This window comes from Tetrahymena thermophila (genome assembly GCF_000189635.1).
Source record: "Tetrahymena thermophila SB210 genomic scaffold scf_8254564, whole genome shotgun sequence".
Lineage (NCBI taxonomy): Eukaryota > Ciliophora > Oligohymenophorea > Hymenostomatida > Tetrahymenidae > Tetrahymena > Tetrahymena thermophila.
Window position 1 is genome coordinate 598,932 of NW_002476335.1, and position 14,369 is coordinate 613,300.

Here is a 14,369-nt window from a genome sequence, read left to right on the forward strand (position 1 = left end):
TCTTAATTTAAAAGGAAATTAAGTGTAAAATTATCTCAAACTTGAATAAAAATTTTCTCAAATTATTTAGTCTACTAAAGTGCTTCTAAAATTAAAATAATATTAATTTTTTTAAATAGAGTAATTTTTTAAGAAATTTAATTATTTAATAATTTATCATACTTGGTTAAAATTAAGATTTTTAATAGATTTCAACAAAATTATTAAATTTTCGTACTATTAAGAAATTACATTATTGAGAAGTTAAAAATGTATTTTCTTTTTTTTTTACAACCTTCTTTTAAAGAGTAAACTAATTTAGTTTATTTATTAAAACTCTGATATAAGATTAAACTATAATTTAATAAAAAAGATTTTTTATTAAGATTTAGTGCTAATTAATTTCAAGCAAAATAAATGATGTAAAAATAATTGGTATTTTTCGTTTTATTAGCTTTTCTTATTTAGATAAGTTTCGCATTTACCTAAAATAACTCAACTTAGGAACCTATTAAAAAGGATTGGGTTTTAGGTATGTATGAGCCTTAAGATTTCTCTGCATTCAAGAATGTACCCTAGAATTTAACATACTAAGAACCAGGAAAGTTATATATGCTTCATTAAGATGCATTACATGCTTTCGAGAGGATGCATATAGAAGCTAAGAAAGATAATATAACCCTGATATTAATAAGTGCTTTAAGAAATTTTTCATACCAAAAACGAATTTGGTAAACCAAATTTTAGCAGTTAAAAAACGGAGATCCTCTTAAAACAGATGAATAAATTGCTCTAGAAATTATGAAATATTCTGCTATGCCTACAACCAGTAGACATCATTGGGGTACTGATATGGATATAAATAGTGTGGAACCTGAGTATTTCGAATCAGGATAAGGTTTAATAGAGTATAACTGGCTAAAAAAAAATGCTAAAAGATTTGGATTTTGTTAACCTTATAGTCCTAAAAATGATGGATCTAGAGATAGAGGTTATAATCTTGAATAATGGCACTGGAGTTACATGCCTATTTCTTAGTAATTACTCTAATACTATAAAGATAATATAAGTTATGATGATATTCAAGGTTTCTCTGGTTCATAAGATGCTTCCAAGATTCGTTCCATCCAAGACTACGTATTATCTATTAATAAAGAGTGCTTAAACTGGAAATAAAGTCATGAATCTTATTGAATAGAAAGAAGTCTCTGTTTATAATAAATTTATAATTTCATTTAAAAAAATAAAATATAATGAATTAATCTAATATATATTATTTTTTTGTGAGTAATTCATTTACAAAATTTTTTTTTACAATTTTAATAAATTATTTTAGAGTTTAAAGATGTTTTTTTTTTGCATTTTTTTCCATTTATAAAATTTATAAAAGTAATATCACATAGATTTAAAAGTTTTTGTTTTATAATATAATTTAATAATTTAAAAACTAGCTTATTTGATTATTATTTTAAATATTCGATATAAAGATAAAAAATAAGCTTGTTGAAATAATGAATTTTAAATTTGTTAAATTTATTTTATAACTTTTTGGTTTTTGAATAGAAATTCTAATAAAAAAAATTGATATAAATATAAGCAATTAATAAATATATAAGGTTATAGTGATATTTTGCGATTATGTATGTGGTTATTTTAGAAGTAATTTAATTTTTAAATTGATTATTTTCATATGGAAAAGTAATAAATACTTTGTGTGTTATCTTTATTAATTTAAAAGTGGTTAATAGCAAATTAAATAATCTGAATTATTTTTAAGCTCAGATAAACCAAATACAGCTTAAAGAATCACATATTTTTTTACTTAAAGCAAGTGTAGATCCATTAAAAAAGCTAGAATTTAAAAAATCATGAAAGAAATTAAATCCGTTTTTTTGATGCTAGTTTTTTTCCATTTTATTTTAACTGCTAGTGAAATTAGATAATTACAAAGCTAAGATGTTAATGAGATTGATGAATAAACACCTATTTCATTTTAGTAAATTGATTAATAGAGTTCGTTCGTTTATAAAGTGAAATCACAAAAATATATAATGGTTAGTCTCATTCTTAAATCATAAGTTATTTAGAACAGTAGTTATAAGGTTGAGATGTGTTCTACTAAAAATAATTCTGTATTAGTTAAAAGCAATGATTCTAACTATCTATTAAGTGTATCAGCAGACTAGTGTGATACGTAAAGTTACTAATAAAATAGCTTAAATCACTATTTATTTTATTAGCCTTAATAAATTAGTGTTGGAGATCAAATATATATCAGTGTTATTATGAGTAGAGCACTCAATAGTTTAGTTTATACTTTATAATTAGAAACCAGTGATTAATAAATGTGCCCTTAATAGTGTTCTAACTAAGGAAGTTGCTTAACTTCGTGTTAATGTTAATGCAATCCTGGATACTTCAAAAATGATTGTAGTGTTTAAGCTCCATAACTAAAATTGAATAATGTATGGAAAGGATATATTCAATTTCAATAAACTTAATATTTGAGCATTAATTTTAATGATGCTTCTTTCAAGCAAGAGTAACTTTCTATGGTTTAAATTAATTTTTAAAAGGAAAGCAATTCTAAAGTAAGACTTTTAGATACTTCTCCTAGCAGTAGTAATGGGCCGGAATATTTAATAATCTCATATATATTTGTAAATAAGTAAGGTAACTAAATCCCTTCTTTGACGAATTCAGACTCCACTTAATATATGATAACAAATGAATATAGTTTGAATTTTGTATCATAGCAAATATAAAGTTTGGCTGATAAAAATCATTTGGTTATTTCTATTTATTCAAACTATACTTCAACTAGTTATATTTCAGTTGAAGTAGTTAATTAGTAGAATCAAGAAGATGATTCATTAAAAACTAAAATCTTTATTTTTTTCTTTTCTGGTTTTGGAGTTATAGTACTTCTATGGCTTATGCTTTTAGTTTACAGAGCTTACAAAAGAAGGCAGTTAGAAAGAAGTAGATTTTAGCAAGTATAAAAAGATATATTATTATTCATCATTTTATAAAAAAACTTATTTTATATATGAAAAAAAAGGCTTTAGAGTCAATTGTGAATAGGCGCACTAATAGGGTATCTCCAAGCAAACTTACTTTGAGCAATGATATGGTTGAAAAGTATATGCCTATTAGAATTTATAAAGATATTTTAGAAAGATTGAAACATCCTTACAAAAATTTAGCATGTGAATTATTGCTGGCATAATAGTTTTAGAAATAAATTCAATAAGAATAAATGGAAAGTTAAAAATTTGGAAAAGAAATGTCATTGAAAACGATTTAATAAAATTAACACCAATAAATTGATTAAGAAAGAAATGATATTTCTACATTATAAAATAAAAGAACTAATAATGATGTTTCAATACTAAATGAGAACTAGTAAGACTAAACAAATGCTTTCATAAATTAACAAAATTTTGAAAATGCTTATTAAGATTAAAACGAAATAAATTTATTTAGAAATAATTCAAACAATTTTGAAAATTCAGGTAAATATTTTTTTTTATTTTTAGTAAATATTTTATCTAATAATTTAAAAGTGTAATTCAACTAAGCAAATGTAGAGAGCTTTCAAGATGAAGATGAAATCTAATGTGAAAATTAAGAAGATGGTGGTTTGAGTAAAGACATAGAATGTTAGCAGAATTAAGAAAATTAAGTGCAATAATAATAGAATCCAATATAAGAAGAGTAATGCTCTGTTTGCTTAATAGAGTTTTAAGAGAGTGATTAAATTAGAATTACTATATGTGATCATATTTTTCATAGTGAGTGCTTATTGTAGTGGCTGAAAAGTTAAGAAAATTGTCCAAACTGTAGAAAAGACCTGCAAAGGAGAAAATTAAAATATTGGTATTCTATTCAAGTAAGAAAATAGCTCAGAATTATGATGAATGATAGAAGTGCTTATTCTATAAATTTGTTTTTAGGTTAACCTAAATCAAAATCTACTACTTTTGGAGAGTAAGTTGCTGAATCAAATCAATAGTAATAGTTTTATAGAAAGACTCCTATGTTTCCTTTTAACAAAGTAAAATAATTAAAAAGATTTAATAGCTTGCAAGGAGAGTTCTATCATAACTCATAGACTTAAGGAAATATATTAAATAATGGTTAAAAAACTGAAACAGATAACATTTAATAAACTAATTAGCTGGGTTAAAACAATTCAAAAAGTATTTAAAGACCTACTCAAGTCGAGTATTAAGAAGTTTCTTTTAATGGAGCAATTGTTAGAATCCCAAAACCTAAAATAGAAACAAATACTCAAAAAGTGATAGAAGTTGAAAATGAAGAGGAAGAAGAAAAAAAAGAATAGCTTGAGGAATAAAATTAAGATATTTGTATTTAATAAATTTAGAACGAGTAAATTATTGAGTAAAACTCGAAAATTAAAAATGACAGTTTGAGTATTTAATAAGAAAATAAGAGTGATTTGAATTAAAATGGAAGCAATAAGCATATTGATTTGAAATAAAATGATAATTAAAATATGTTCGAATGTATTTCATTAAATAATTCTATACAGATTGAAGATTGCTAGTAAGAAAACTCATAATGTTTTAGAAAAAGAAAGCACTTAAGAGAGAGTTGGTTTAAAAAATCTGAATAAAGCAAATAAATTCTAAATATTGAAGAAGATAATTCTAGCATGAAGACTATTGAAAAAGATAACTTCAATTAGAAAATAGAAGAACAGCAAATAGCAGGAGATTATAAAAGTATTAGAAAAGATTCCCTTAATTAGGAAAATATAAAATAAAATATAAGTGACGATGAAAGCATAATAAATCTGAATATAAATCAAACTAACAATTAAATTAAAAACCATATAGAAATTAAAACAAAATAAATAGATTTATAAAATCAACAATAATAAAAAAATGTAAATTTAGATTTAAGTGAAACTTCAAAAAACAAATAAAACGATATAAATCATTCTATAAAAGAAAGTAATAAAAGTATGAATGAAAATAATTTTGGATAAAAATTGAAGCAAAGCGATGATTAATTTAATTGCGAGTTAATTGATCTTGAAAATAGACAAGAATCTCCTTGTAAAATTGACTCAATAACTTAAAAATTAGAATTGAATGAAGATTTTGATCCCTCAATTTTCCGTTTGTAAACAGAAGATTTAACTAAATCAAATTAGATAAAATAAGTTAATAAATGTAAAGAGAAATCTCATACAGCTATCCGAAATAATAAAAAGATTATTTAATAAGACACAACTCCTTCAAAGAGAACAAAACAAACAAAATAAACAAAATAACTTAACTTAAATAGCTTGAGCTCAAAGGATACCAATCCTAGTCCTAAATTGTTTATAACTCCTTAAAAAAACAGCTTTAATAATCATTAAATATAAAAATATCAACCCTGTTCATCTCCAATACTCTTATAAAATGCTTCAAGCATTTTAAATAACAAAATAAAAACATAAAACGAAACTTTGGTTTCACAATAGGAACATAAAATTTTTTTAAAAAGTTAGATTAGAAATAGTTAAGAAATAAAATCTTGAATTATTTCTTAATTTAGTCTTCACAATTTCTTAAATTGTTTGAATTCAAATATTTTATTTAGTTTAATTTTTATAATTAAGTTTTCAAATAAATCTGAACAGTAGTTATTAAATAAGTAAATAGCTTAATACAACTACTTCTAATTTATTATAAGGAAAATTTATATAGAATATTATTTCTTTATTTTGAAGCATGAATGAATAATCAACTAAATTTTACTTAGATATTTCTTTCAATTCTGGATAATTTTTCTTATTTTCTAATATTGATTTGATTTAATTAATAATTTCACTAAATTTGTCAATTCAATAATGCGTATTTGTCTTTATCACTAACTTTTAGTATAATTTATTCTAAGTAGAAAATAATCAATTCAGTTTTTTAAGTTATAACTGGAAAGAAAAAAAAATTTATTTATCGGAATATTTTATCTTAGAATAATTAAAAATAGAAAAAGAAAATTATTAATTTGCAAAAATTAATTTTTAATGGTTTTATATGTTTTTTTTTTTTTTGAGTAAGAATGTTAAAGAAAGTTTTCTAAATTTAGTCAAAATGCAATTTAAACAATGTAAAGATAGAAAAAATAAATAGTATTAACACTTATTATTTCAAAAACTTTAACTTAACATGAATTTAACTAAAATTTTTTTTAAATGAAGAATAAAGTCGGTGTATTTTTAGAGAGTAATTTTTGTTAAAGAAATAAAGAAATTTATTTATTTTGCATAATAATATCCAATAATATTTTGTCTTATTAAAATAAAACTTTTAGATTAAATTTACAGCTGTTATCACAAAATTTAACAAATTTAATAGCAAATTAGCTAGCATTATGAATAAAAGGCCTGTTAAAGAAACAGTTGAGTAAAAGAGACCAACTTGGTTTTCTAAATTACCAGTTAATATAGAGGAATTGCAATAAACAGGAGCATTACTAGGAATAACAACTGCACCAGATGATAGTTTTTCTTAAAGTCCTACCAAAGATAGAGATAGCGATCATATAAGCACAAAAGAACTTTTTAAGCTTTTTAATAGAAAAGATTTTAAAATAGATTAGCTTTTAAAACACTTTTACTATCAATACACCAAAATAGGAATTCATGATTACTTAGTTAATAAGCTTTATAGCTACGGTGAAGCAGATTTAAACTTTTATATGTCAGAACTCTGGTAATATTTTACATTAAGAATTAACAAATTTATTATAAAAAGATGTGCTCAATTAACTTAAGATAGCTATTTAATGGATTAATAATTTAAATATTTGAAGCATTTTTTAAAATATATGACCACTTAGGAATATTATTTTAAAAATACCCATTTTAAATTAAATAGTTATCTGTACATTACACGTGATTCAGAAATGTTAAAAAAGTTTCTTGTTGATATGAGTTCGAGGAGCATTAACCTCTACCTTTTGGTAAATAACTAAAATTTTTTAGATTATTTAAAGCGATTTTATAATTAAAATAGATTTATTGGTCACTAGATTCATTCAGTGAGTCTTTGAAGTTAGATGAAGCAAAAAAAGCAGAAAATGAAAGAATCAAAGATCTATTAAAAGTAAAGATTAAATATTTTTATCAAATATAATGTTAATATTTATCTAAAAAGACTGTAGAAAATTCTTTCATTAACGCAAGCATGCAATCATCATTGATTTAAGGTAACTATTTAGTAAGCTTTAATCTATTTAAATGTAAAATTTATTTAAAAAGAAAATAAAACGCCAAGTTAAGTTAAGGAATCAAATGAAAGAGCTAAATACAATAATTCAATCAAAACATTTATTAAAAATATGGTTAACATATCTTTAACTTTAAAGAAACATGAATAGGATGAAAGAAAAGATAAGCTCAAGATGTATATGAAAAGAGCAAATAAATGGCTAAAAAATTTAAGAGAATAAAATCCGTAATTTTTGAAAATATTAAAGAAAATATTCAATATTTAATATAATTAATAGGAATAATGAATTTTTTTAAGGAATTTTTATACCGTTTAGAGAAGATTACAACTAGCAATTGAACTCTACATTCGTAAATTTTTTAGTTAAAATGAATTCAATTAAGCTGAATAATCATTTAAATACAGATAGTTAGAATAGTGCATGAAGAAGTTACTTGCTTTAACACTAAAATGAGAGTACCTTACCGTGTTGCCATAGAAACTATTGAGTATCTTTTTGTTTAAAAATTGAAATAAATTAAGCCAACCTTTTATTAATAGTATAAATGAGCTTAAATAAGTAAAAAAGAAGGTTGTAAGTGAAACTGACTTGGATGATGTAGGTATTATTGGAGATGGACCTGAGTTTTCTGAAAATAATAATGATTAAGCAGAAACTTCTTAGCAATCTGTTATTAAATAAAATGAATCAACTGATAAAATAAATAAATATGGTAGAACATTTAGTATTTGGGCTTGTGAGGCAGAAAATTAGGAAATAAAATTAAATGAAATTAGAAACTCTCAAATGAAAATTTAAAAAAAAGGTGAATTGGTCAATTTGTTAAATTAAGATGAAGAACTCACTAGTGTAGAAAAGTTTCATAGATTGTACAAAAAATCAAAATCCTTAGTACCAGATGATAGTGCATTTAGAGCATTGAAGAAATTTTAGAAAAATTTTAAGTTGTAAGAAACATTTTTAGAAGGCGAGAGATTATAGAAGTATCAAGAAAATATTAAAAGATTTAATATTTACTTTAAGGAGAAAAAAAATGTTATTCAAAGAAGAAGCAGCATAGTAACAGATAGAAATGTTAATAATCCCTTTCGTGAAAGACATTAATATGTTAATGCCAAGGAGAAGTTGAATTGTAATTTTTACCCCTTTTTAGCAAGTTCTTAACATTTTAGCTAATTATTTTATTTTTATTTAGTGAAGAAAAGAAGGAAAGTTTCTTTAAAGGACTTAAAAGTCATTGATGTGCTGAGATTTTTTAAACATTTGCAAAGAAATTACCCCTAATTTGAAAAAGGTAACTCATAATTTTAAATATAAAACAAACAAGTAGTTTTTATAAAAATAAATTAGAAATTTAAATGATTTACAAGCATTTGCATTATGATGAGCTTGAAGAATAAATAGAACACACTAAAATATCAAATGTTGACTTGCTCAATGAAGATGAAGATATTTCTCAAAAATAAATTAGTTCCTTTAGCATCAAAAGAAAATTTCCTTGGGAGGATGTTTGGGAAGATAAAATTATTAAAATTAAAAGAGAGTCTCCTTATGGGTAGTTCAAGTCTTATAAATTAAGGGCAGTTATTTTCAAGGGAGGAGATGATCTTCGTTAAGAATTGCTTGCAATGCAATTGATTTATAAATTTTAGTCAATATTTTAAAAAGCAAATCTTTAGCTGTGGCTACGTCCATACGAAATTATAGTTACTTCTGCTTCATCTGGTATTATAGGTAAATAAATAAATATTCAACTATTGTTTTAGATTATTTTAATTTTTGATTATATAAATTAGAGTTTCTGCCAAATACGTATTCAATAGATGGACTCAAAAAGAAAGTTCCAAAATTTACATGCCTTTATGATTTTTACAAAGACTATTTTGGCAAATAATTTTAATAAGCATAAAGCAATTTCATAGAAAGTCTTGCTGGTTATTCTATAGTTTGTTATCTTCTTTAATTTAAAGATAGGCATAATGGAAATATACTCATAGATAACAGTGGACATCTTATTCATATTGACTATGGGTTTATGTTTTGTATTTCTCCTGGTGGTATCAATTTTGAAAATGCGCCTTTCAAGTTGACAAAAGTAATCAAATAAATTAATCAATTTATTAAAACATATTTTTTATTAAATAAGGAATATGCATAACTTATGGGAGGAAAAGAATCTGAAGGATTTGAGAGGTACAAAAACCTCGTCTTTTAAGGTTTTAAAGAGCTTTAAAAATACGTTGATGAAATTATCTTTTTAGTTTAAATAATGTAAGAAGAATCAGATCTTCCTTGTTTCAGAGGTTTTGACATTAAAGTTTTTAGAGAGCGTTTCTAGGAACATTTAGATGAAAAAAATGTAAATTTAATTTTTGATATCAATATTTATAAATAGCTTTTTTAATAAATTTAAATAAATAGCTCCTTTTGTATGTGAATAAGCTTATCAACGATAGTTATGATAATTGGAGAACAAAATAATATGATAATTTCTAAAAAATGACAAATGGTATTGCACCTTGATTAACAAAAAAATATTTTCAAATTAATGATAAATTAATTCACTAATTAATTAACTAAATTGGCTAAAAAAATAAATTTACCTTCTAATAAATTAAATAAAATCTTATAAATTAAATATCTTACTAAACAAAATAAAATTATTAATAAAATACAAATAAATCTCATCAATAATTTTAATAAAATTATCAATTCAATTTTATGAGTTTTTAGTTCTTCAAAGAACAAATTTTATCGAAGTGTAATTAATTATTTATATCAAATCTATGAGTATTTATAATAAAATTTAACTAGTTATCAATTTTTGATCGATAATTAATATAATTGATTATCTAAAATTAATAAATAAAATATTGTAATTAATTTTCTTATTTATTTTTCGAAATATTGTGAATATTTATGGTTTTTAATATTATTTCTTTAATAATTTATTTAAATTAACTTTCTATTAAAAATTTTTGATAAAATATTTAGTTTTTAAGTGTTTTTTATCTAGCTGAAATTTAAATCATAGCCTTTTAATTATTATTTAATTTGAAATGAGGATTTGAATTATATAACATTTAATAGATTAACTATTTTAACTTTTACTGAAATAATTCCAAAAATTTTAGAAATAGATAAATTTTTCTTTTAATTATATGTATTTTCTATTTAATTAAAACCTATTTAGATGAATTTCCTTAAGTTAAATTGACTGACTTATAGAAATCCTATCAAAATCTTAGCTTAAGTAGTTTAAATTTAATGATTTGATATTTAGAATTTTAACATTTTAAAAAATTGATTGACTTTGAGGGTATGCGTATATATTATAATTTTATTTATATATCAAATTGATTGTTTTACTTTAATTACATATCAATATAAATTAATAAACATTAATTTTTAGTTATAAATTTTAGCAAAATGGATGCAATTAGTATTGTGATTAAAGACCCAGAAAACAATAATTTGGGTAGACACTCAGTGTTCGATATAAAACCAAATAAATAGCAAACGAGAAGAATATTACAAGAATTAAACGAACCATCAATATAAATAGAAAAGCTTCTTAAGTATTTATACCTATTCTATGAATATATTGGAGTGCATGATTTTATAATAAATAAACTATACAATTACTCAGAAGCAGAGTTGAACTTTTTCATGACACAATTATGGTAATATTATTTATTGTTAGTATATAAAAAGGATTAGAGATAGAATCATAAACATTTCTATATGAATTTTAGTTATTTATGCATTTAAAGAGGATCTCAATCTTTAGAAAAGTTCTTAGTAGATAAGTGTGCTACATCAGCAAGCTTTTACTTTTTAGTAGAATTTATTTTTATTACAAAAATTTAAACTGATAATTATTACATAGGTGAGATCTATTGTTGATGCATACAGTGTTAATATAAAATTAGATGTTGATGAATAAAGGAATTTACAAAAATTTAAAGAAGTAAATAAACATTTTAGATAGATATTATTTATTAAAATATGTAAAAAATATTCAAAAAGGATGTTGAAAAATCATATGTAAATGGGATTAGTTGCAGATCTTGCTTTTATCTTAAAGAGAATCGACGTAGTTTATGCAATTTTAAAAATTAAATGAAATTAAATAAATAATTTATTTATATAAGCAACTTAAGAAATAATTAATCAAGCTAATGAAAAAGGAGCTAGAATAGATTATATTAAGCTAAATGATTCTTTCTTAGGTAATATGGTAAACTACTCTCTCTTATTAAAAGGAATTGAAAAACCAGATTAAAAAGCTAAATTAAAAGAATTTATGGATAATGAAAATTTTTGGATAATTAATACTTTAAGGAAAGTTAAGTAAATTCAATCAAATATCTATTGAAATGTTCTTCTTTATAAATGAAAATTGTTAAAAAATAGCACTGATACTTAATATGAAGGTATCACCATTCCATTTAGAAGACCATTGAAATCAAAATATAGTTCAAATCTAGTAATTGATTTTTATAAAACAATAAAAAGCTGATAATCAAAAATAATTAAAAAAGGTTGTTAAAATTATTTCCGATGAAGTTACTTGCTTTAATACAAGAACAAGAGTTCCTTATAGAGTTGCAATTGAAACAATAGAGTAAAAAATCTTTTAAAATTTAATATATAAATATTTAAAAATATATTAGCATAGAAGAACTGAAGATTAACGGAAGAACAAATAGAGAGTCAAATTCAGATTTGTAAGCAACTTAGTTGTTAAATTAACAGAATTCAAAGATCAAGCAATTAGTAGCAAGATTGGCTTAAGCAGTAAAAGCTCAAACTCCTTCATAAAATAATAAATAAAATAAGTACAATGATAATTTAGTAGTATTGTTAGAATAAGAAAAGAAAAAGGAAGAAGAAGAGTAAAAAAAAGAAGAAATGTTAAAAACTTAAGGAATTAAATATTTTAAAAAAACATCAATGAATTACTAAGAGCCAGAAACAAGGTCAAGAAAGGAAATTTTAAAAGAAAGCAAATAAAAATTCAATGAAAAATTTCCTCCAAAAAAATTATTAAGAAGTACATCTTAAGGAATATTAGAAGCTCAGAAAATATAAAAGTTTAAGAATGCAATAAAGGCAGCATTTTTTAAAGCAAGTAAAAATTTATTTAAAATTAAATTTTTAATTTAATTTTTTAAATTATTTTAATTTATAAACTGTGCAATTGCTTTTACAAATCATATTAAAATATAAATCTTAAACGTTATTTTATATTAAAATCTAAATTTTTGATTTAAAATTATCAAGATAATTTATTTTTAATTTATTCGAAAAATTATGGTTTACTCAAAGTTAATTTTTTAATGTTTTTTTAAAAATAATTTTTTATTTAAAAAGTATAGTCTGATAATTAAAAATATATTTTTCATGAAATATTAATAATTAATTTTAATTATTCATATATTTTATAAATTAGAAAATAAAAAAAGATCAAAATCAGTTAGAGGAATTAAGCATGAAGAATTAATCTCAAATCTAAAAACAATGACAAATTCTAAAAAATTGAACTTTAAATAAGTCTAAAGTAAATTTAATCTTATTTTTATTTTCATTTTAATTTAAATGTATTTTTATATAAAGAAATTTAAGATATTATTGCACACATTGATAATAAAGATGATATAAAAAGTATGTAAGATATAGATTCAGAACCTGTACGTAAATTAGAACCTTGGGGTGAATTCTGGGAAGATAAAAAGAAATTAATTAGGGCATAATCAGAATATGGGAAATATAAAAGCTATTAATGTAGGGCAGTTATATTCAAGGGAGGAGATGATCTTAGATAAGAAATCCTTGCTATGCAGTTAATATATAAGTTTTAAAAAATATTTATGGATGCAGGATTAAAACTTTGGCTTAGACCTTATGAAATTTTGGTCCTGTCTGCTTCTTCTGGTATTTTAGGTAAAAAAATTTAATTTTAATTTAAAAATTAAAGAATTAATTTTATAAATAGAGTTTTTGCCAGATACTCTATCAATCGATGCCCTTAAAAAGAAAGTAGATGGATTCACAAATTTATATGATTTTTATTAGGATACTTTTGGAGATTATTTTGATGAAGCTTAAAAGAATTTCATTGAAAGTTTAGCAGGATATTCAATAGTTTCATACTTGCTCTAATTCAAAGATAGGCATAATGGAAATATCTTAATTAACAATGAAGGTCGCTTAATTCATATTGATTTTGGTTTTATGTTTAGCATTTCTCCAGGAAATATGAATTGGGAAAATGCTCCTTTTAAGCTGACTAAAGTAGAAAATTATTTTTAGAAATAAAAGTTATATATATATATAATTATTGATTTATTTAGGAATATGTTCAGCTTATGGGAGGATAACAATCAGATTAATATTCATACTATAAAGATCTCTTATTTATGGGATTCTAGGCTATTTTAGAAAAAGTAGAAGATATTATATTTATGGTATAAATTATGTAAGAAGACTCAGATCTACCATGCTTTAAATACTTTGATTAGTAAGTTTTTAGATAAAGGTTCAGAGAAGACTTAAAAAATAACGATGTTGGAGTAAAATATTAAATGATTCTATCTGATACGTTTTAAATTAATTTTTAATAAAAATAATAGCTTAGACAATATGTGGAGAAATTAGTAAGTGATAGTTATGACAACACAAGAACAAATCTTTATGACTATTTCCAATTAAAATCAAATGGAATAAAACCTTGAAACTTAAATTTTAAATTAAAATACATAAATAAATTATTTGTGGGTGAATTTAATATTTTTAAATATCTAAAAAACTGTAAGTAATTATGAATTTAATTTATTGAATACTTTCTTAGTAAGAAAGTGAATTAATAAAGTATGAAAATTAAATATTATTATTAACTATAAAAATTTTTTAAAAAGATAAAATCTAAAATTTTTTTAATTTAATGTTTGATTGAATACTAAAAATATAAATCAAATTTGATTTTAATTAAGAATTTTTATAGAAGTATATCAAAAAAATGATTCAAAGAAATGAATAGTTTTTTTTAAGCCAGTTGAGATTTGTTATAGATTAAGTTGTCTTTTATCATTTAAATTAATTTTATAAATGAATGAAAGTGTGATAAATACTTTTTT

General features: G+C 22.2%; 4 protein-coding genes across 4 annotated transcripts; all 4 read left to right on the forward strand. All coding sequences in view use genetic code 6, as the record gives it.

The window, feature by feature from the left end:
• Positions 1–396: 396 nt before the first annotated feature.
• Positions 397–1,173, forward strand: TTHERM_00219440 (D-alanyl-D-alanine carboxypeptidase; the record flags this gene model as incomplete). Its single annotated transcript, XM_001020616.2, has 1 exon — positions 397–1,173. The coding sequence occupies one exon, from the start codon at positions 397–399 to the stop codon at positions 1,171–1,173; it is 777 nt and encodes a 258-aa protein (XP_001020616.2).
• A 542-nt stretch (positions 1,174–1,715) lies between these two features.
• Positions 1,716–5,533, forward strand: TTHERM_00219449 (zinc finger, C3HC4 type (RING finger) protein; the record flags this gene model as incomplete). The annotated part of the gene is made up of 3 exons (XM_001470859.2): positions 1,716–2,975; positions 3,041–3,494; positions 3,546–5,533. The coding sequence occupies exons 1-3, from the start codon at positions 1,848–1,850 to the stop codon at positions 5,531–5,533; spliced, it is 3,570 nt and encodes a 1,189-aa protein (XP_001470909.2). The 5' UTR covers positions 1,716–1,847.
• Positions 5,534–6,369: 836 nt separating this feature from the next.
• Positions 6,370–9,753, forward strand: TTHERM_000219449 (phosphatidylinositol 4-kinase; the record flags this gene model as incomplete). Its single annotated transcript, XM_012798743.1, has 13 exons — positions 6,370–6,710; positions 6,876–6,960; positions 7,014–7,103; positions 7,155–7,206; positions 7,259–7,454; positions 7,507–7,579; positions 7,635–7,717; positions 7,770–8,362; positions 8,426–8,524; positions 8,581–8,964; positions 9,027–9,325; positions 9,377–9,589; positions 9,652–9,753. The coding sequence occupies 13 exons, from the start codon at positions 6,370–6,372 to the stop codon at positions 9,751–9,753; spliced, it is 2,610 nt and encodes an 869-aa protein (XP_012654197.1).
• A 906-nt stretch (positions 9,754–10,659) lies between these two features.
• TTHERM_00219450 (phosphatidylinositol 4-kinase) lies at positions 10,660–13,967 on the forward strand (the record flags this gene model as incomplete). The annotated part of the gene is made up of 13 exons (XM_001020617.3): positions 10,660–10,913; positions 10,986–11,070; positions 11,120–11,200; positions 11,260–11,326; positions 11,385–11,583; positions 11,647–11,719; positions 11,775–11,857; positions 11,907–12,364; positions 12,686–12,793; positions 12,850–13,176; positions 13,229–13,527; positions 13,587–13,805; positions 13,866–13,967. 13 exons carry the CDS (start codon positions 10,660–10,662, stop codon positions 13,965–13,967), a joined length of 2,355 nt encoding a protein of 784 aa, XP_001020617.3.
• Between the last annotated feature and the right edge of the window lie 402 nt (positions 13,968–14,369).